Source organism: Anabrus simplex, chromosome 1 (assembly GCF_040414725.1).
Source record: "Anabrus simplex isolate iqAnaSimp1 chromosome 1, ASM4041472v1, whole genome shotgun sequence".
Taxonomy (NCBI): Eukaryota; Metazoa; Arthropoda; class Insecta; order Orthoptera; family Tettigoniidae; genus Anabrus; species Anabrus simplex.
The window spans coordinates 618,450,213-618,474,177 of record NC_090265.1 but is presented as its reverse complement, the minus strand read 5'-3'; the positions used below and the strand labels follow the sequence as shown (position 1 = coordinate 618,474,177).

The 23,965-nt window shown below is 38.4% G+C and overlaps 1 protein-coding gene across 1 annotated transcript in view; it reads left to right on the top strand.

Moving 5' to 3' along the window:
* Positions 1–23,965, top strand: part of LOC136871094 (RYamide receptor) — a 312,167-nt gene that overhangs the window by 156,383 nt on the left and 131,819 nt on the right. The window contains exons 5-6 of the mRNA XM_068227140.1: positions 2,959–3,077; positions 19,471–19,688. Coding sequence (XP_068083241.1) covers positions 2,959–3,077; positions 19,471–19,688 — 337 coding nt within the window. The remainder of the gene's footprint in view (positions 1–2,958; positions 3,078–19,470; positions 19,689–23,965) is intronic.

The window sequence follows — 23,965 nt, the reverse complement described above, 5'->3', positions numbered from 1 at the left end:
ACTCTCTCGCCGTAATCATTAATGCACAAATTCAAAAACTTAATAAAATAAGTCCATAAGATAAAATATCACCCCCAAAGCAATAACTTAAATTACCAAAATCGCCAGATAAGATACAACCTATAAAAAACATAAAAGTTATAAAATACATTAAAGACTGAACCATCCATCAATAATCAATAAAAAATCATAGGGGGATTAAAATACAATAATAAATATAAACTTTAACATTGTAAAACTCTAAATGTTTGAAAAAAAATCATTACCGTGAGTTCGAATTATAGAAACCAATACAGATAATCCTAAAGCCCCTTTACAAACAGAAAATGTTAAAAAACATACTAAAATACAATTCATAATCAAAAAAATTAAATATAAACAAAGTAACCCAAATAAACTCATTACAATAAATTCCAAACTCAAGAATATAGACAATAAATGTTTACGCTTGGAACAAAAAGTTAAAAATACTAGAATCAAGATAACTCAACTTATATTTATTACCATTGTTTTAGTAGTTTAATAAAAACACTGGTCTTGTAAACCAATATTAAGATATCTCTTCTAAAACTCAGAGGAAAGATAATTCTTCTCACTAATCCCCAAAATTAATAATGATTTCGAAGCATTTTTCTTTCTGATGAAGCGGGAACCTAAAAGCAATATTGACGTATTGAAAAGAGGAAACGAGATCCATTACTTGAGGGAAGGGATATAAGAATAAATCCAGGAAGCGATGTTGGAGGGAAAAAAAGTCACGGAAGCGATGGGGACTGCTGAGTGAGGGCACAGCGCGTGCTCTTTATTATTATCAAATACTCTAGACACAATGGAAATGTTCAATTGCGGTTAGTGTATTATTGTTGTGAACTTCTCACCGTATGTTAAATGTGATTTATTCTAATCAGCTTCCTAAAATTATTTTGAAACAAAATTACTTGTGAGACCATCCAGTCTCCTATAGAACACATTCCATCCTGAAGGAAGATGTTTTTCACACCACTGAGCGGTACACTTTCAATCTTCCTCTGGTGGACATTTTTTTTCCATTGGAAGCTGATATTGCGCATGCGAACTTGGTGTTGAAGGATACTTTCTCAAGATATCAACAACACTGTGCCCCCTTGTGGAGTGGATTTCTCTTTATTAATAGCGAAAGGCGATTATGGTTAGAATTTTGAACAGGCATGTAGGAGTTGGTAAATAAAAAAAATTACAATACTACAATTCAGACTGAACATGAAACTAGAGGTCCCAACATTAAGTCAGGTTAACCTGAAAACTTGTTTGCTTACTTAGTTGTCTTTCAAGGTTTTTAACGCCGCCTTACCACATTGAATGTTTTTGGTGACGTAAGGATGAGAAGTGATAGTATTGGGATGGTAGCATCCGTAGCCTTAATTAAGTTATAGCCCCGGCATTTGCTTGGTGTGAAAATGGGGAACCGTATAAAACCATCTTCAGGGCTGCTAACGTTGGGATTCGAAGCTTGGTTAGTAATAGTTGGCTTAGATTAGATAATTTATGAGAAGAAGTTTTAAATTATTGTCTTTGGGATCTCGGTAGAAATAAGTAAAGAAAGCAATATATTCTATTTGATTCACGTCGTTGTAAATGGTGAAAACTGAATTATTGTCTCTATTCAGTACATCCCGTGGGAATAGGGATAACATGCATGTCTCTCAGCCAAAGACCCTGCTTTCGATTCCCGATCTGTCTAGGGACTTAGTTTCTTGGCTGAGGGCTGAAACGGGAATGAAACTAAACTTTGAGAGACCAACTGAGGAGCTGTATGGCATGAAAGGCAGTGGTCTGCTCACGAAATCTAAGCAATACAGTCGTGTTGGCAGGTGGTGGTGGTGATTATTGTTTTAAGAGGAAGTACTACTGGGCAACCATCCACTATATAACACTAATCAGAGAGAAAAAGTGGAAGGGGTCCGACACTTCAAAAAATGAAGGTATCGACCAAAGGAAGACAAGGGCCACGAAGGGCATGAAAATGAAAGACTCCCTAGGCCTCCATACCTAATAACGTCGGGGACTGAAAAGAACAAGAGTTGACCAAGGGAGGTCGGATAGGATAGATGAAACTGAGGAGCCTGGCACAAGTAAGTGGAAGCAATGCCAGGACACAGCTGGGGGCCCCCTGGTCGCCAACCCACGCTCCAAAGTTCAGAGCCCCTGAGGCCCCTTTGTTCCCTTTTACGACAGGCAGGGGATACAGTGGGTGTTATTCTACCGCCTCCCCACCCACAGGGGGATCGTGTTGGCAGACCAACGCGAACGCCCGTAATGGATTCTTGTTCCACGGATTTAGTTGTTTATTCAGTACAAAGGGACTAGGCTTATGAGGTCTGAAAGAGCACAATAATACAGGAAAAGGGTACAGCTTTTAAGATATACACAAACACTAACGTTGTAAAAAACATAACGTGAATTACTAAACAACATTGAATTATTTATGATATATACCTCTTTTCCTGCGAGTTTCCACCCAAGTTAATAAAGGTACAGGAAAGGGGTAAAATATGTAGGTGGGAGAGGATTTAAAATAAAAGAGGATGGGGATGTATAAAGGTGATTATGTCTTTCTGTCTTTCTATTTGTGTCTTTCCATGAGATATTATGTTCATGCACTTTTAAATTTATTGGAGACTGATATCCCTCTGACGTTTGGAGGCATGTTGTTCCATTCATGAATGGCAGTAACTGTGGACGTGTGATTGGGTATGGTAGGAATATGCATGTTCTGTGTTCTTGTGCTTTTTTCGTGGTGTGATGAGAAATTACTCAAACGTTCATTAAGATAAAGAGGATAATTGGTATTTAAAGTTCGTTGTAGTAACGTTAGAGACAAAGGATTACATCTGTGTATACTTCTTACAAATATACACATGTTTAAAACAACGACAGCCATCTTCCATTCAAATAATGCTAATAATTTCTATGTTTTAGCGCTCGGCCATCCAAGTTACGAGCCAAGATCTGTATCGCTGCAATCTGGTGTGTGGCGACTTCTTTGGCATTACCGAAAGCAGCTGCCCTGAGAGTGATTCTCGTAAACGATACAATAAGTAAGTACATTTTATTGAGCGAATAATAATAATAATTGTATGTATTTCCAACGCTTCTCCCGTTTCTGTACGTGGTCGGGTATAAAGTGATATAAAATCTTCGTAACGACTTTCCATGACCAGCTACCCTTCCTGAGGTCAACCTCATCAGAGGAGTTAATGAGGTAAAATTAACGACGTGATATATGAGAGCAGGAAGGAAGAGCAGGAAACCCGATGCCGGCACATAGCCTACTCCTGTCGAATAGCACCAAGGTGGTCTGCTCAAGGCTTAATTTCGGCATCTCATGAATGAATCACCATCAACAGCGTCATATGCCCTCACTCTATATGAACACTGCGGAGAGGTACTATATTGAATCCAGGCTTTCCTCACGTAATCTAGTGATTAGAAAAAAAATGTGTGTACCACCACCCCACCTACACTGCTTTCCAACATGCTGATGGTGAAAATGTTTTCAACCAACGGGACCCTAACCGGCTAAATACGCTGTCCTACCGTGAGGACTTGACGCCTTAACTTATCATGGCCACCAGGAGGGCTAATAATAATAATAATAATAATAATAATAATAATAATAATAATAATAATAATAATAATAATAATAATAATAATAATAATAATACGGGGCGAGTTGGCCGTGCGCTTAGGGGCGAGCAACTGTGAGCTTGCGTCCGGGAGAAAGTAGTTTCGAACCTCACCGTCGGCAGCCCTAGTTTTCCATGTCTTCCCGTTTTCACACCAGGCAAATACTGGGGCTGTACAATAATTAAGGCCACGGCCGCTTCCTTCCCCATCCTAGGCATTACTTATCCCATCGTCGCCATAAGACCTACGAGGTATCTGTGTCTGTGCGACGTAAAGCAATTTGTATAATAATAATAATAATAATAATAATAATAATAATAATAATAATAATAATAATAATGTGTCTCCATATGACGGCAATCCTGTCAAGAGTGACGAATGCAGGCACTGATAAAATAAAATAAAATAAAATAAAATAAAATAAAATAAAATAAAATAAGATAAAATAAAATAAAATAAAAGGAATGTTGTTTGAAAAAAAATTGGGCCCGAAGGAGTCACCGGAAGAGCGACTCACCTTCCACTTGAGACCAAATCAAGAGCTTTGTGAAACAGTCGAGAAAATCACAATCAATAATAGGCAAAGGAGAATAGCTGTCAAGAGGGTGAACCAGAAAAGGATTATCCACATGAAAGAAAAATGGAAAGGCCTAGCCCCTGTGTGTATACGATGTACGCTAAGACAGAAGAAGTGGTTCTCGATGGGGAAGAGATACAGAAAAGTTCAATCTTTAGCAATAAAATTGTGAGAATGAGGAATGAAACCCATCTCGATGGAAGAATGTAAACGGAGAAATCAAAAACTTAAGGGCATTTGTCAGGAGTTCAAAGAAAATTGTGTAAGTCTGAGGGGTAGTGAGGCAGGTCGATTGTGTTAAAGTGTCCCTGAGATGGCCAAAACGATGAATAAATGAATGAATTAATAAAACGTGTTTAACCTCCCCCGATGGCAATATATACTGAGAGACTTCAGTGGATCAGAATTCTGTCCAACAGCAGTTCTTCTAGTATCGAGGGATGTTTTACGTAATCTATATTGTGGATAAATCAGAGGTGCATAAAAGCACAGAATATTTAGAGGCCCAGCAAACAAATCTACAGGTCCACTTTCCTTGCCTGATTTACTGCTCATAGGGAGGCTGGCGTGATTTTTTGAGAAACAAGTTCTAAATGCATTTCTTCAATCCAGTCAGTATTCTCGAACCGAGTTTCTTGCACTTGTCTAGTTTATTTCACCCTTCGTTAGGCCTACCTGCGTTCCTGCTGGACTACTTTAGACTGGAGTCACCTGCATGCCTGCTTTCTATCTGTTGATTGATGATTTGTGTAGTCGGCTTATGGTAACAGTAACACTGAGAACGTCACAAAGCCCATTTACTTCTCATGCTCTACTGAAATCAATGCTTCCTATTTCGTCGGTAATCGTTTGTTCTTCCCAAAGATGGTCAAGGCGTTGGATTGATGTGATATAGCGCTACTTACTCAAACGAACTCCCTATATGTAATTTCTTAAACAAAACTCGCACATCGGAGACTGCAGACAATTTTCTAAAAGCGACACATTGTCGCCCGCACGCTTACTCGAGTACGTGCTCACTCCTGAATTAAGATTTCTGGCGGGAAGTATTTTTTAATGTACCTTATCACACCTGTGTATCAGAAAATTCAGGTCTAAGTTGTAGAATTTAAACTACATAATATACGTCATTAGATAATACGAAGCTTAAGAAATTCCAAACATTCATTGAAGAATGCAAATTTTGGGGATTTTCTTCTAAATTCTGCCACCCGTGTTGTTAGAACCTTAGGGGCCTGCGGAAATAATTTAGACTCCGTGGAGTCGACTTAATTTCGCCCCTGGGATAAATCATTCTCTAAAATGAAGAAAATAACCCCAATGATTTTGTAAAATATCTTGTAATTTATACTGACTAGTGCAGAAACTCCAACACGCTTAAATCACTGTACAGTAGCAATATTCAACAATAAATACAAATGCACGACAGTTAGTTACGCAGTCAGTTTACATGTCATAATTTCAAATGTCAGAATGTTATCTTTATTTTAAAAATATTATAAATGCTATAAAGTTTGCCAACGGCCGTCGCCGTGTTGAAACACCGGATCCCGTGAGATCTCCGAAGTTAAACAACATTGGGCGTGGTCAGGAGTTGGATGGGTTGCCACGCGCTGTTGGTGGGGGGTAAGGGAATGGAGGAGCGGAAAGGAATTGGCCACCCTACCGTACGTAAACTCCGGCTCAGGAACACCTCTGCGGAGGTTCGGACCTGCCTTCGGGCAGAGCAACCCTTACCTTACCTATAAAGTTTAACCATTGTCATAGAAATCTGTAATATTTAGATTGATGCTTTCACGGCTCGTAATTTTAGACATAATAATAATAAGCATTTTGGCTTTTGCCGTGTCAAGAAAATAAGGTGAATTTTTTTACGTTTCGCGGAAAACTTTGCTCCACGTCTTCAGAAGAAAATCTCGTCTGTTTATAAGCAAGACTTCTCTGATGATGAACGTTTTAATTTAAGAATGGTCTATAGTAAGTCGTACTCTCGTTCGTCACTAGATGGCTCACTGTGCCCTAGCCTTTCGTGTGTGAGGTTACGACCAACGAGCTAGAATGTATAATATATAGAGTGGCTACACCAGCTCAATTAGCGCTCCAGGTGGAGACAAGTAGCACTACGGCCACCATGATATAAATGTACTAGCTAACGGCAACAGCTGTTTGGAGCTGTCTGAATCTGAGTAATCTGGCATGTGTGTCAAGTTCATCATTCATAGAAAGTAATTATTTATAATCTGACTTTTAGTGTAGCGTGAACATGCCTGCATTCTACTCTGCGTGCTTCTGTTCGAATAAAAACAGCAAAACGAACTGAGTGTCTTATATCAGGCAAGTTCAGTTATTTTGTATCATAAGAAGGTTATATTGAAATACCTTAAGTTTCGACGTTGTAATACACAAATTATCGTCACAGGTTCCCACTAAATGACAAGAGCTGACTAGGCAGAAGAAAGATAAGTGGTATCCCAAGCAACAAAGTTCACAACATTCAGAACGCATTTAGTTAATGACGTTTGCTGCCCAAGGCAGTACCGACAATCTTCAAATTGCCACCCCACATAGAAAGAAACCACAGCAGCCCTCAAGAAACGAGTGTTAGAAGAAATAGCCCGGGTCTCTCAAACTGATAATCCCATATATAAAACAGTTAAATGTTTCTATTAATTGAATAAGATGTTATTTGCAGATTACTTGACTATATTTTGAAACTAGGCGAGTTATGTTTTAATTATCACACGTTTAATGCTTTATTTTCCAATAAATGGTGAGGGATGGGGGTAATGAAGATCATAATTTTTGCTTTCCAAATCCCAAATTGATGGCAATCGTAAAGAAACATGGAGTCTGTTGGAGGGATAGAACGCCAATAAAGAACATGTACTTAAACCAGAGAGCAAGAGTAAGAATATGAGATGAGATGAGTGAAGAAATTGAATTAGGAAGATGTGTAAGACAGGGCTGCTGTTTATCACCGATACTGCTCAACATCTATTTCGAGGAAATCATGAACATTTTAAACGAAGTGGTGAAGTTTATTTGTGGGTCAGAGAGTAGAGTGTATAAGATTTGCAGACGATATAGTTGTGATGGTAGAAAGTGAGCCACTGGAGCATTGCGCTGTATGGTGCAGAGACTTGGACAGGACAGAAGAAGGACAAAATAAGATTGGAGGCACTAGAGATGTGAATATAGAGGAGAATACAACAAGTGAAATGGGAAGACCACTATGCTTATTGCGGGTTTAGGAGCCAACTTTGAGTTTGATTTAAAAAAGATTATTGCTTTATCAACTTTAAGACAGTTGGGTTTGATGATGAGAATTTTAGCTATAACAAAGAGTTACATTTATCTTTGTGTCACCCCAACAAAATATGGTAAAATACACATTAACAATACCACTAAACAAAATATGTATAAACATTTATTAATATGTAAATTCATATTTAATATATATATATATCCCCTACAATGTGGGTAAGAAATGAAAAGGTGGGGATTTGGAGAAGAACGAACTATGTTGCAAATCATTAGAAGGAAAAAATGAACAGGATCGGACGTTGTTTGAGGAGGGACTGCTGGACAACATCAAAGGAAAGGAATATTCGGAGATGAAAAACTAGACTATGGACACGCAAAAGTGGGAGAGGTTTATCCCATGAAAAGACCTGGCATAAGGCAGAATACCTGAATGAATGAATGAATGAAGCTACAAAATGCTTCGGATGATGTATGACCGTGTAATGAGCGAAAAGATGACTTCAATAGGAAACCGAAAGCGGAAAAGCAGATTGTACTCAGAGAGAAAAAACGCTTCTGACTTACGAACTCGTCATAAACGGTTTACATAGAAGCCTTTGTGAATCGGGATCGGAAATGTAATTGTGAGGATGAAATTAAATGGAAATATTTATGTAGATTAGTTTCTCTACAGAAGAGGGAAGATTTACGTGCAGCTAATACATCAAGGCGATGTCATATACAGTGGCAACCTCAAAAGATGAAAGTTTCTCTTGATGCAGAAACTTTAAATAATTCATTTCAAAGTCTTTGTAATTCTGCTTATATTTATGAATAGAACAATTCTAAGACTGCGAAGCCGCTGTGGAGTTTGTAAAATTTATGGAATTAATATGTGATACTTATGAACTCTTGCCACCCAATGGGGAAACGGACGCATTCTCCTCTTTCTAGAAAAAATACGTTGTTGTTCGGCAGATAGATCTGTGAAACAGTTATCTGAAGAAATTGAGACCAGGATGGTATACCTGTACACAAGTCAAACAGAACTGTTTCAGTATGGGGATTTATTACTGAGCTCTTAAGTGTGAAGGAACTGGCAGATGCATATATCTTGAAGATGACGCATCTCCTACTTATTTACTTACAAAATGTTAAGCCAGGACCAATTTAGAATTGCTTTTCTCCTCCGTATGTAACAGGGAAGAAAACAGGAATAATCCCATTGCAGAGCAATTCAGATCGGCATACAGGAAGTGTTTTCTGGGACAGATTGACTCATCGACCAATGCAAATTGTACAGTACACAGTCGGAAAGTGATATGATTCTCTTAACTACTGGGGTTTCTTCTCAAAAAAGCACCATGGTTACTGTGCTACAGATTACGAGTCACTCACCAACTAACTTACTCTAAATATGTTGTTAAGTACATAGCAGGAATTGTCATCCATAAGACAGGAAAGAAAATTAAATGAAGGTTATATTTCCTTAGCATTCTGAACAGAAGACAGGCCTTATTGTCTTGAAAATGTAGAAAGTCTTATATCCAGCTCATAATGATGTGAAATTGTGCCACGTCGCTATGGCAAAGATGTAACAAAAAACTTACGTTAAAGTTACAGACTGAAGTTCTTTCGACACTTTCAGGGCAGTTGTTTTAAGGCGCATTTAGACGGGCGATATTTTTGCGAAAATGTATGGGGTCAATATATTGGCCGAGTGTGGCACAAAATGTGGGAATGTTAGGCCCCTTAAAACAACAAGCATCATCATCAGCAGCAAAATGTGGGGTGATGTTGAGCAATATGTTTCGAATACCAACAAGTGTTGCTGTACAGTATATTGCCAACAATGTTTCCAGCAATCTTAGTGTTGCCTTGAGAATTGCCAAGAGTTGCCGAGTGTTCCAACGGAGGTGGGAAACACGGAAATATTGCCAGATTAGTGTGAGAGTGCAGACGCTATATACGCGAGTGTGGTATTCCGTTTTGTGGTTTTCAAGTCAAAATGTCTTGGAGTAAAGAGAAATTAATCGACTTTATCAATACTATCCAGTTACATACTGAACTGTAGTGCGTATCATCCGACAGGTACAAAGACCGAAATTTAAAAGAATATGACAAATGGCCTAAAGTTGCAAATAAGTCTGCTGTTCCGATAGACGTTGCGCGTTCAAAATTTTAAAGTTTAAGGACATGTGGTAGAAGTGAAAGAGAAAAGGAATTGTTGGCCAAGAAGAAAATTGGCAGTGGAGGTCATGAACAAGGGAGTTCCTGGTTTCTCTACAAACATCTAGAGTTTGGATTTCTTAATAATGTAGTGTTTTCAAACAACTCATTGTCAAGTCACAAATTCACGACACAAATTCATTTTCCAATGTCTTGTATGAAAATACGAACTTTTCCACGAACGTCTCTTCCTTCGTTTCCGTCGGTTGGTAATTATTTTGTGAATTACATACGGTGCTGCTGCAATTGCGATATCGTTGATTCGAATCGCCAGGCAACATAGTGAGAACTTCTTGCTCGTCTAAACGCCTCCTTGCCCATCCATTCACTTGCTCTGTATTTACGAGCAAGTTTCCACAATCTTTCTTGGCTAATGTTGCCGGGAAATACTGAGGCAAGTTTAAGAGTACGTATTTTCCGCGATTGCCGGACAAATATTGCCCGTCTGAATACGCCTTTACATCTATATATATTGCACCCATAAGCGAATGTGCATAATTAATGCATAAATTAAATGTTTAATAATTCGCATATGAGAATACAGCAGTAGGCTGGGAAAAGATTGCAGTCTCACAAAGCAACAGCCAGGCGCCGTTCAGACTGAAAATATATCCACAGAATACGTCTTAAGGCACGATCAGGGAGTAGCTAGCCTGAGTGGTACGTCCAATTATGTTTTATGATGCCGACGAGAAGTGGAAACTTTCTATCCAGTTCCCACGTGAATCCGCACGCCCGAATTTGCCCTGCCAAGAAGAGCGAGTGAGACACGAATAATATCCGTCATCCCTTAGCAGAAAATGGAAGAACCCAAACTACTAAGAGCGCGAACGTCTCAGCCAATCATAAAATTGCAAATTTTAATGTCTTGTCATAGCGGGAATCTACAGCTAGTATTTCGCGATTTGGTGCCCGAAGTAGGTGTAAATATTGTGTCCTGACTTCCAAGCAATATTTAAGGATTTATCAGTGCAAATGTGTGGTTAATCAGTGGTTAAATAACAAATTTTCAACTTTACATGGAAGAGTGGTATCGCCCGGGAAATGAACAGCCATGGCGGGAAGACGCCATACTCTGACAGAAAATAGAGCCAGTGACGCGCGCCGTCGTATGAATTAACCTGCGATCGTTTCTCATAACGCATTGTAACACATAAATCGGACCAAAACTAGGAATGTTTTGAGCACATTTCCTAAAATTCTAACCTACGGACACATGATAAATCGGTCCCAAGTGCAGGGTTATTACGCCACATCCCTTCCACAGAACTATTTTCGAAGTGGGGGGAGGACTGTTTACAAAAACGAAGACACCATTGTGTTGAACCTCAGTCTCGTAGAAAATCTCAGTCTTGTACGAAATCTCAGTCTCGTAGGAAATCTTCAGTCTCGTGGTGAATCGCAGTCCTGTGAGAATTCGCGGTCTTGTAAGAATCTTCAGTGTCTTCTACAGTAGTTGACACCCGAGTGAGTAATGTATTTATTTGTGTGAGTAATATCTTAGCCGAAATGAACACTTTGACAAACTTTTATTCAGCTATGGATTATGCAGATATAATCAGGCAATTAAATTAACAAATGACAATGGTAGTTATATTCTCAACACTTGCCATGAATGAACTTAAAGTGCTAGGACCGAGGTGAACATTGAATCTCGTCGTAACACGTAGCTGCATAACATTTTCCCTATTTCACGTGTAGCTTGTATATTACGTGGAAAAGTCATATGTTGGAGGACGATTATTATAAAATTCTCCAGATCATTGGGAACATTATATTAAAATTTTCCACACTCTCATAGAACTATTACTGCGAGTGAGATATTTGGGAGCAGAATTAGTTAAGCCAGTTACAGGGAGAAAAACTTTGTTTTCACAATTGGAATGCTGCCGCACTAAGACCTTGAGTCCAGTGTTATGGTCAGAGAAGGTGAATAACCAATAATCCTTTACACAAACAAACTGAGAGGGGTGAGAGAGAGGCGACATCAGGCAGGTAGCGGAGTCCAGACTTTCGACTTCACATCAGATGCTCAATGCAGTGTCACTGAATATCCTTCGTAGGAGTGTTAAAAATGCGAGTGGTAATATAAATATGGACGTGTGCAACGCTATTGTAAAAATGCATCAAGTTTGCGTGTGTGACCTCTTGGATAACATCAGCTTGAAGATGAAGTACTAAATTCATCATGACGGGGTCCGGAGGATGATCCAACCTGCCTTCAGCACAAATAAGGTAAATGAGCAAAATGTAAATATGTAAACATGTAGGGCTATGAACAAATCAATGATCAAAATGTAGTTTAGAATTTTAGATAGGATTGTAAATAATTCACGGACCGGATGGTAATTATAAAATTAGGATAATAATAATAATAATAATAATAATAATAATAATAATAATAATAATAATAATAATAATAATAATAATAATAATAATAATAGTAATAATAATAAATAAGTGTTTGCGAGTGTTACTTGCGTAGCTTTCCTTTTGAAATAAGTCATTTTGACATATGAGAATCCTATTTTACTAAGAAATTTACACGGTGTAGTGCAGATTTTTAATGTTATGATAATAATAATAATTGTGGTAATGAGTGCTATTTTGTTGACGCTTTGATTTTTTGGATGCCGTCATGTTAGTTTAAATGTTTATTTTTGCTATTCGCACATTCAGTTTATTATTTCATGTTCTGTAATCATTATGCAGATGACCGTTTCCGGTAGCTTTCATACTATGTATTTCGAGACGATCTGGTTGATACGCGAAAGTTAATTTCTTTATGTAACGTGGTTACACATTTCGATAGCCGTGTTTTTGAGAGGCAATCTCGTTATTTTAGTTAATTAATTAGTGACAGGAAGCCATTGATAAGGTAGCTCTGATATTTCATAATATGAGAAACGGTGGATAATCAAAATAACGAGCAAAGTAATAGTAATATCCCTGATGTTATGTGTTGAGAAGTGGAAAATATGATATTTGGACCATGTCATTAATAATGTCGTATAAATGGATGCGTGAACGACACAGTTATTTCGCCCGCCGGATACGAGAGAGGCCGTATTATGAGTTACTACGTCGAGAATATTGATGAATAAATAGAATTGAGAGATGAATAATTTAACCGAGAAGGTTAAATATGCGACGACATGTGTTACGGTTGTAGGCAGAAAGCCTGTATTGCTTCAAATAGTTTCCAGGGAAAATAAATGCTCGGAAAATGTGCAATTGAGAGCACGAGATAAATTGTGAACAGAGCAGCCACTGATCAATGCGTGTTTCGACAGTCAAGTATAATCAATGATGACATGTAATACCAATAATTATTGTCCGTAAAGATTGAATAATGTCATGTCCAGACATTTTAGTCTGAGGTTAGAAGATTGCCATCAAATTCACGTAATTTTGCTACTTGGATCAGGGTAATATTTTATACTTCTACATTGCGAATTTTTTTATTTTAAATTTTTATTAGGCAGCAATTTTTGGGATCTAGATTTTTATTATGATATCATTTCTTTGGATATATTTTGTCACCGTATTATTTTAAAATCTGACACGTGAATTGTGTTTGATTTAATGTCTGTAAATAAAATAAAATACGTGTAGTCAGGTTATTTTAATTTCAGTATTTCTTGGGAGCAGTGTTTCTCCATTGACATGTTCATTTATGTAAATAAGATTTCAGGTTTTAGGGTAAGAGATCATCGATTAGTTCATAGCCAAAACCATAGTAGTGGTATGCTCAAAAAGACAGTCAGTAATCACCAAGCATTAGAAATCCACTACATTTCAGTTAGGCAAATGAAGCGATCTTTAACAAGCAGTTGTATCAAATGCCGCAAATGAGTCAGATAAATACGATGGGATCTGCCTCCATCTAGAGTTGGTACCACAAATACGCATTCGCAATAAAAATGCAGATAGCGGCAAACTAGGTAAAGTTAACGATGTAAAGGGATCGCTTTCATTTGAGATGTAAACCTGAGGCACTTGGCCTAATTAATTTAAGTAATTTTAAGCGTCCAGATTATCACAGTTATGTAAGTAAGGTTTAACAAACCAAATGAGTGGTGGTAGCACTCAGGTGTTCAGTTCAATAAATTCTCTTGTTTTCAGCCACGAGTAGTTTAAATATGTGGCAAAGGTTATATAACGGATAAAGTACCATGTTCATGGTTGTGTTATTTTTCCCTCTTTTCTTTTATTATTACGCATGGTGAGTGTATTCTAGCATTACTTTAGAATTGGGTGCTTCCCAAATGAATTTAAACATGGGTTAAATGTTTGATAGACACCTTAAAGTCAATGTCAATTGGATGAATTAATAAATTAATTAATTCATTACTGAATTTATTGTGAGATGACATTTTCCAAGGTATTATAAATCATTCATTCAAATGAGACTGTATTTTTGACCAGTGTTTAAATGTGGTCATGTCATCGTCATGGAGACAGTGGTTCGATATAATTCAGAACACTAAAATTTAATCGACCTTCAGTCAAATTTATTAAGGCAGATAATTAATTTATTGTAACGCCGATCTTTCAATTGTTTTAAAATTTAATTTCATTTCATATTATGTTATTTTACACCATTTTACTTTCAATTTCACACTTTGCAAATTTTGTTAAATAAACCATTTTATTTATTTCAATTTTAATTCAGTCTTTGGGTACCGTCATTTGGTAGGTTAGTTTACCCTATCTTTCATTTCCTCACCCCCCGATTGACGTGTGGCCCATCAACCCGAGGGATCGAAGGACGCACCACCCTTGAGGAAGAAGAGTCTACATGAGGCGGTAGGTATTTTTTAAATGTCATTATTTTCAGGAGCAGCCGGCGCACATATCAAGAAAGAAGAGCACCGCATTTGGGTGCCTTTAAAAGGGCACAATATAAAATAAGAGTTTTGTTTGTACATTGCTCAGAATTTGAAAATAATGGTATTTCTGTATCGGTCATGTCCATAGTAACAAGGAAATGCACTTTTTACTTTTCCGTAATTTCTGTCTGTCTATCTGTCTGTATGTACACGCATCACGAGAAAACGGTATGCGAAGTCGGGGAATAAGCCGCTACAATCTAGCCTATTAATAATTGTATTCACGCTGAGTAAAATGGTAGTTTAGGGGAAGGCCTAAAATTTCATGTTCAAATATTTATGTTATTAGTGGTCGTAGTTTAATGAAAATCGGTATGCAAAGTCGGGGAATATGTTGCTACAATTTAGGATATAAATAATTGTATTCACGGTGAGAAACATGGTAGTTTAGGGGAAGGCCTAAATTTTACTTTTCAAATATTTGTTATTAGAGGTCGTATCGATAAGGGACCGTGCGCGCACGAGATTTTTAGTAGCTAGAGCCCCTAACGGAAACAGCTGCAGTCGTTTGATGGGGCACTCACGAAACCTTTGACAGTGCAGTTCGTTGCAACCAGCGCAGTAAGCCTTGACTTGTGATTGTAAAATAAGGAGGTAAAGCCAGACAATGATGGCTTCGACAGAAGCAGCGACCGCTATAATTTATGTAGGATTTCAGACAGTGCAACACTCAGATTATTTCCGGGAATCCACGCTAAAGGAAGGTGTAGATTTAAATAGCAGTAACCATGTCTTTGACGTGAAGGAAAGGCTAGGGCAAGAAATATATGGCAAGTGTCTAAGGCAAACGAGTATTAATCAGCCACCATGCAACTTTGAAATTAAGGTATTTACTATATTTTATTCCTACTTCGGGAAATTGTTAATTAATTATTTAGTCACAATAACATACTATAACACGCTTTAACGTCTGAAAGAAGATCAAGACTGCAAACTCACTCATACATCTCATTATTGAAGTAAACAAACGCCACGTCTGTGCACGATAACAATACTTACTGTAATCACCGACTTCAAATTATAGAGAATAGGGAACCCCTACTTCAAATTGTAGAATGTTGACTAACAAGATGCAATTCCTACAAATTCAAATTACCGAGGGTACCAAATAACATTGATTTTTTCAATTTATCGAATATTTTTCAAGGGACAAGGAAAAACTTCAAATTATCAAGAGATTCAAATTAACGAGTGTCAAATTATCGAGAGTCGACTGTATTTTGTTACGAAAATGTCCGCTGTTAGATTATCAATCAAACCCGTGAATTATCTCGATTTCTTGCCTCATGATGTACAACTATTTTATATCGCAAACGTTAGTTACAACAGAAAAGATGTACAAAATTGCATTTGACACATGGTGTCAATATCGCTGTACTGTATGGTTCAAACAAAGAAAATTACGCTTATCTGCCAGCCAGCAAGCTCATCAGGTCATTTCTAATTTCCACATCCCTTATCACACCTGCGATGAGGTACGGTAGGAACACTGAACAACTAGCGGTGGATGAGTACTGCAAACTCAATGACTGTTTTGTAAAACAGGTGGGAGTGTGCATCAAAGTAGAGCAGCCATGGCTCTGTTCGAGTCCACACGGGATAGTATTCCATCCCAATGGATTTTTTCTCTTGGAAATTAAGTGTCCTTTCTCGTGTAAAGAAAAGCTTATTACTCAAGAGAAACGGAGCAATGTGTTGTATTTGTGTGTGACACAACGAGGTGAAATTAATATTTAAGATAGTCACGTCTACTACACCCAAGTGCAGATATCCATGTATGTTTTAAACATCAACTTATGTGAACGGTTTGTATATTCTCCTAAAGGAATTATCACTGTGAAAATTTCAAGGGATGAGCAATTCCTATCTACTGTCATTCCCTTACTGGAAAGGTTTTACTTTCAGTATTATCTGCCACTAATTCGGAATATGTAAAACTGTATTCGTAATGCAGAAAACTAACAGTAATAAAAGTACATTGCATCAGATCCCAAACGCTTTCAGGGGTTGAAGAGGCATTGCTTTTTCTTTTCGGCCAATGTTGAGAGGCTTACCATGCTGTAAAAGCCACCTTATGTCTCATAATAAAACAGGCTGAACACAACGAGGCTAGTTATTTTAATTTGAATGAGAAGTCCCCTTCAATAAATGTTAATGTCAGTTCCTTGCTGGGAGATGAGTGAAAGTTTTGTTTGCTTTTACTCGTTCGACTCTCCATGCTTTCAGTTAACACCGTCTAAAACTAACTCGAGCGCTGGCCTGCAGCTTACCCCCCATCAAACGTTTTCTGACGTAGTCGCAAGAGCGCACCATCCACCATTCGCACGGTCCCTATAGTAATAAATTTCCGATCACTTATGCCTTATACATTGTTACCGTACCAGCTAAGATCACATATTCATTAATTTGGATTTTGTTACTAAGTCCATATCAGCGCCGAGTCACGAGAAAATGGGTAAACAGAATGTAATGAACATCGGTATATAAAGTCGGAGAATAAGGACCTACAGTCTACGCTATAAATAATTTTACAAATCACAGAATCGAAAGAAAACTAAATGTGAAGGCCTACAGTATAGAAAGCTCATAACATTGATCAACAATAACATTATATTGACCATTGTTTGTTGAAATGTGCTTTATGTCTTCTGTTGCCACTCATCTCCGGTAGATAGGATTACTGCTGATTCCGAGTATATTTTTATTTGCTTTACGTCTCACCGACACACATAGGTCTTATGGCGACGATGGGATAGGAAAGGGCTAGGAGTGGAAGGAAGCGGCCTTGGCCTTATTTAAGGTACATTTCCAGCATTTGCCTGGTGTGAAAGTGAGAAACCATGTAATACCTTCTTCAGCGCGGCTGACCGTGGGGTTCGAATCCACTATCTCCCGGATGCAAGCTCACAGCTGAGCACCCCTAACCATACGGCCAACTCGCCTGGTCGTACAGAGTGTAACAGCCTGCCTGAATATTGACGGGAAGTAGTTTGGGAGTTAGATAACTTTGTTCTTTAGCATGCCATTCCTTTGGTTCGTAACTTTTCTGATACTACTGGTACGTAACACACTGGTTCTTCATAACATTCGAACTATTCAATCCCTACTCTGAGGCACTGATTGGAATGAACAATGTTCATATTTAACGGAATAATGGCAGAGGAGTGTTCACGGCAGTCTGCGACCTGGTCATTCCAGCTCTGGAACTTTGGACAGTTACGTTGGCAGCGTAGTACTGTTTGATCGAGTATTTTATTTGATTACATTGCTTTTAATGGCTACATTCCTACTGACTTTTTTGTAATGACCTATGTAGACTTCAGTTAGAAAAACCACAAAGCCAGTCTTTCTGAGAATCCTGTAGCGAAGTACGGGTACATCAGCTCGTAAACTATAATTTATTTACTGCTACCAAGCCCAGTGAGGAATCACATTACGCATTACGCAAGCCTGACCAAACTTGTCTTAAAGCAGTATTTTACAATTACACTGCATCGCAGATGCAGAGCTATTACTCAAGAACTGAAAAGCAGGTGTACAACAAATTAATACATTTCAAGGGAGAATGAATCAGAGCTAGAATATACGTGTCGGTTCCTGCGAATGAGAGAGCTGTTTTGAATGGAAAAAAGTGACTAATTAATAGATCAATACAAAATTCATATTTCTCATTGCAAATTGTATTTCCAGACTATGTAATAGAAAAGATTCCGTAGAAATATCGCCATTGAAATGCATGATAATTCAATAAAGTGTTATTAATTTTCTTGGCTGTTTAGATACGCATCCTAATCCCTAATTTTGTCCTGTAGGTCTACACTGTTCTGTATGTTCATACTCGCGATAAAATAGTTATTGATTTAATTATTTTCAAAATATATTGGTTTAAACCAAAAACAAATTCTTACTTATTTTGATTTCTTCTAAGTTATAGACTTAATGGGCTTGTCAGTCTCTACTGCGATTCTAAAAGTAGTTCTATAAGTAGTACGCATAAAATAGTTACGTTTTCCATGCAGTCACTATTGAGATATTTTCATCATTTACTCAAATAATCTGTGACTTATACACCTAAAGAATATGATCTGCGATACCACTCTGTTCCGCGCTCCGCCTACTCTCAAGTAGCTTACATTTAAGACATGGCGGACGCCAGTTCAACTTCCTTCAAAGGCAGTGTGATAGCCACTCTATGTATTGTATTCTAGCTCGTTGTTGATGACACCGTGTTTGTTCTAATTTAGATATTTCTTATTCCATCGTTTGTGCGTTGCGAAGGTGCTAGAATAAAGAAATAAAAATGTAAAAGTAAATGAAGTACAACGGAAACGTGACAGTCTTATTTTAAATTTAATTTTAATATATTCTTCTACCACGTTCCTCCCTGGTTCGTCTGATGACCTTGCTTTTCTTCGTAACGCACATACGATGGAACAAGACACTCCTTAACTGGAGCTTAGATGGTGTCGTCATCTCCCAGTCAGAAGAAGAAGAGAGTACCACTTAATATAGAACAACGGTAAAACATTCTTAAATTCAAACCTTCATTACTAGAGAACTCTTGCTCGTAAACTGACGATAGTTTTTTTCTGAAGACGTGGACCAAAGTTCTCTGCGAAACCTAAAGAATTTCACCTTGTATTTCAAAAGGGCAAAAACCCAAAAGCTTATTACCATGTGTACAGAAATCTCAAGTTTGCACCAAGAAGATACTAATTGTCCATTTTTTATATTTGTTAGCTGTAACAATATTGTTGTTTTACTTAATAATATAGGGACAGGTGCAAGTACATTGAAATTATAGTATGTCCCTAAACTTCCTGTCTACAATGTATGTTACACTAAAACCATGTTTCCTTGCAGATGGTAGAGCAGACGAGAAACCATTCTGTATGAACGTTCATTTCTCCGATGAGGCCATGATGTGGTATCATTTTATATTGGTGTTCGTACAGTACCTCACTCCCCTCTGTATCATCAGTTATGTGTACGCGAGGATGGCGCTGAGATTGTGGGGTTCCAAGGCGCCTGGCAATGCTCAGGACAGCCGCGATGCCAACCTACTGAAGAACAAGAAACGGGTAAGTTCATCATCTAAACACCCAGAACTTACGGATGTGCCAAATGACACCCTGATATTTGATTTTTCAATTCAAAGCTGAAACGTACGTTCTTCGTTGCATATGTAGATTACCTACTGTTTTTCCTCCAAGATCTTCAATATTTTGACGCAGATAAAGAACTGGATACATCTGGGATAAAAACTGTAATGAGGGATGGGGGATTAAACGCCGTAGTAATAATATGATGTTCCAGGTAGACTCCTATCACAACTCAGATAGAAATTTCTGCTGGTAGTAAAGATCCCTTAGAATAAATCATTAAGGTTGGCACCACAGAATTACCGTCCTTGGTAGAATACAATATACTGTAGGAATCGAGGCCCAGAACTTGTCAAGTGCTAGGTTCATTCCATAAAGGATTTTTACTAGGCCTTTAGTTTCAGAAGTGAAACTCAAGGAATTGGTTTACCGATCCACAATTGGACAAGGTCCCCTTAACATAGTTGAGCACTTATGTGTAATAGGAGATACACCCACGTAATATTTTTACTCTTCCGAAGCAGTGGAGGCAATAGCTGGTAATACCAAGGACAAAGTTTGAAGTCAACGTAGGATCAAATAAGGAACACAGTAAGTAAATGTTGCACTTAGGGGTTCGCGTTAGATTCGGGTATAGGATTGCCAAGGCAAGATGAGAGAACACGGATACCTTTGACACAACAATCTATTTGAAGAACACGAGAACAAATTTACAAGAAGATCTAGTGATATTTGCAATAGTGACATACAAAAGAAAGAGATTTATACAAATATTGTTCTTTCCCAACCATCGTCTCTACGGTACATTCATCGCAGAGGAAAGGACAAATAAGACAAAAGGGAGGGGTAATAAAGGAGATGTATACATACCTAAAGGCAAAATAGCAAGCTAATCAGGAATACCTAAGACACTTTACGCAAATTTAAACACCAATTAGAAGAAAAGGTTTCATGCGGAAGTTGTCCATTGAACACTTCCGAGTATTCTAATAGACGTTCATTGCTTACACATGTTAACCAACCCCAGGTTTGTAGAATGATATCTGGGAAACATGACAGTCCTCTGGTTACTAGAATGAAAATACACGTTTTCTGAAGCCAAGGAATATTAGGCAAATGGTTTGATTGCAATTTTAACCACCACGACATCCCAAGTCTCACGCAACCTTGAATCGTTCAAAACAATTTTAAGTCTTTACTAGGATATGGCATGCTCTCCATTAGCCGCTAGGTGAATACAGGTGCTCATATTGCAGCTTTGAAAACATAATTAAATGTTAGTCATACCTCATGTCCATGTCCATAGTTTCGAAGTGAGAAGAAGAAGAGAAGAGAAAAGGACAGTCGTAGTTCCACCCTCTACACATGCTTGAAATCATCTCAACAGGCTATGGCTAAAGCCGCAAATATATACCATAGTGCAAAGGGAGAAGAATACGGGGAAGAAAGACTAGCACATTCTCGATGGTAGTGGAAATTACCGGAGCATGCGTCAGTAGAAACAGCTGTCCATCCACGTAGCGTGTGACGTCATCGGGATATCAGCTGACATGCAAAACAGTTGACGATCAGCGGCCGATACGAGTAGCAGAGAAGATGAAAGTTGTGTGTGTGTGCGGCATTTTTACATTTCTTGGAGATATATCGGCGATGAGGTAAGTCCCTTACAAAAGATATGTATCAAGATGTAGAGATAACTGCAAAATCCTTAATATTCAATAGCATTCCATGCAATTCAGTTTTCCAATAAATGTATTTCTCTTCGTCATTTTCATGTATATTCCCATTATTTGACATCTTCCCGAAATGAGAAAACTTCAAATATTGAGGAAAACATATATGTACTGTATGACTATATGTAACTAAATAATCTCTATAATTATAAAATGAAGTGTTTGTCTGTCTGTCTGTGTGTCTGTGCGCGATGCCCAGCAAAATCTACAGCACGCAGAGATATGAAATTTTGTACATAGATAGATGGAAGGGGGTCCGAATGCACCTCGAAGCCGGAATTTTCATTTTCGCTTTCGTTGGTGAGTTATGAACGAAAAATCACCGGAAAACGTGCATTGGGATATGACAATCCAACGTGCTGTCACCAAGATTAAATGCATAGAGTCGCTGTCGCTAGGCAACGTACATAAGATAGGTAGAGAACACAATATTCAAGGAGCCATTTTACGTCCAGGACGTAGGAAGCTGTTTTTGGTCTTATATGGTGGGAGGGCATATGATTCGTCCGACGGATCGGGACGTTAAGTCTTGAGCTATTCGAGAGGAGTGGGCTATGTGCCGGCGCCGGGTTTCATCCTCTTCATTCTTGCTATCATATATCATGTCATTCATGTCTTTCAACAAGCAACTTTTACAAGAATTACCCGATGTTCTACATAGGTACAAGTCTAACGACTACACGGCAGAGCTTCGAAAGACCTGGAGTCACCTGGAGTACCCTCGACATCTTAGAGGGGACAATTGTGGCACCAATTATTCTTCTTAAGTGTAAGACCTGCCCTCTGCAATGAACACGACTCTGAAACTGATTACTAATATTATTGAAGCCATTCTCATGACTGGGCATGCCGCGAGCGAAGTAATATTCCTTCCTCGGATTCGAATAATTTCTTCGGATATACAGTTTAAGTTTAGATGTCTGCAGTGTTCAAAATAAAATAAATAATGTAATAATAAAGCAAGCATAATCTTCTTCTTATTATTATTTTACTATATATAAAAATGTATGTATGTATGTATGTATGTATGTATGTGTGTAAATGACACATCTCCTCCTAAACCACTGAAGCAATTTCAATCAAATTTTGAACACTTAATATTTGCTATCTGAAAACGAGCACTGTGGGGGTAAGCCACCACTACCCCCTTGGGGATGGGAGGTTAGGGGTTTCATGTAAAAACATAATAGAAAATAGTGTCGAATCCATAATTTTTGGGGTCGCTGATGTGAATAGTGGCACTTCGGATTTTTTTAAAGTCACATTTCTGCTCCCATTTTGGCGGGGGGCGAGGGGGGGGGACTGATGATGGATGTATGTGTGTAAATGACACATCTCCTCCTAAACCTCTGGAGCAATTTCAATCAAATTTTGAAACTTATTCTTTGCTGGAGACGTGCACTGTGGGGGTAAGCCACTTCTAGCCCCCTTAGGGGTGGGGGCTTAGGGGGGTCAGGAAAAAAATAATCGAAAATACTGTCGAATACATAGTTTTCGGGGTCGTCGAGGTGAATTGTACACTCCGGATTTTTAGTATCAGGAGAACCACGTGGGGGTAAGACAGCCCAGGCAACCTTAGGGGCGGGGGGGCAAGGGGGTCAGATATACAAATTAACGAAAACAGTGTCGAATCCATACTTTTCGGGGTCGCTGAGATGAATAGTGATAATCCGGGATTTTTGAAGTCCAAGTTCAGCCCTCTTTGGAGGGTGAGGGGGGGAGTGATATATAAAAATAAACGAAAATGGATGTATGTATGTATATTTGTAAATGATACATCTCCTTCAAAACCACTGGAGCAATTTCAATCAAATTTTGAACACTTATTATTTGCTATCCGGAGAGGAGCACTGTGAGGGTAAGCCATCTGTAACCCCCTTAGGAGTGGGGGGTTAGGGGGTTCATGTAAAAACATAATAGAAAAAAGTGTCGAATCCATACTTTTTGGGGTCGCTGATGTGAATAGTGGCACTGCGGATTTTTTAAAAGTCAATTTCTGCTCCCATTTTGGCGGGGGGCGAGGGGGGGACTGATGATGGATGTATGTGTGTAAATGACACATCTCCTCCTAAACATCTGGAGCAATTTCAATCAAATTTTGAAACTTATTCTTTGCTGGAGACGTGCACTGTGGGGGTAAGCCACTTCTAGCCCCCTTAGGGGTGGGGGCTTAGGGGGGTCAGGAGAAAAATAATCGAAAATACTGTCGAATACATAGTTTTCGGGGTCGTCGAGGTGAATTGTACACTCCGGATTTTTAGTATCAGGAGAACCACGTGGGGGTAAGACAGCCCAGGCAACCTTAGGGGCGGGGGGGCAAGGGGGTCAGATATACAAATTAACGAAAACAGTGTCGAATCCATACTTTTCGGGGTCGCTGAAATGAATAGTGATAATCCGGGATTTTTGAAGTCCAAGTTCAGCCCTCTTTGGAGGGTGAGGGGGGGAGTGATATATAAAAATAAACGAAAATGGATGTATGTATGTATATTTGTAAATGATACATCTCCTTCAAAACCACTG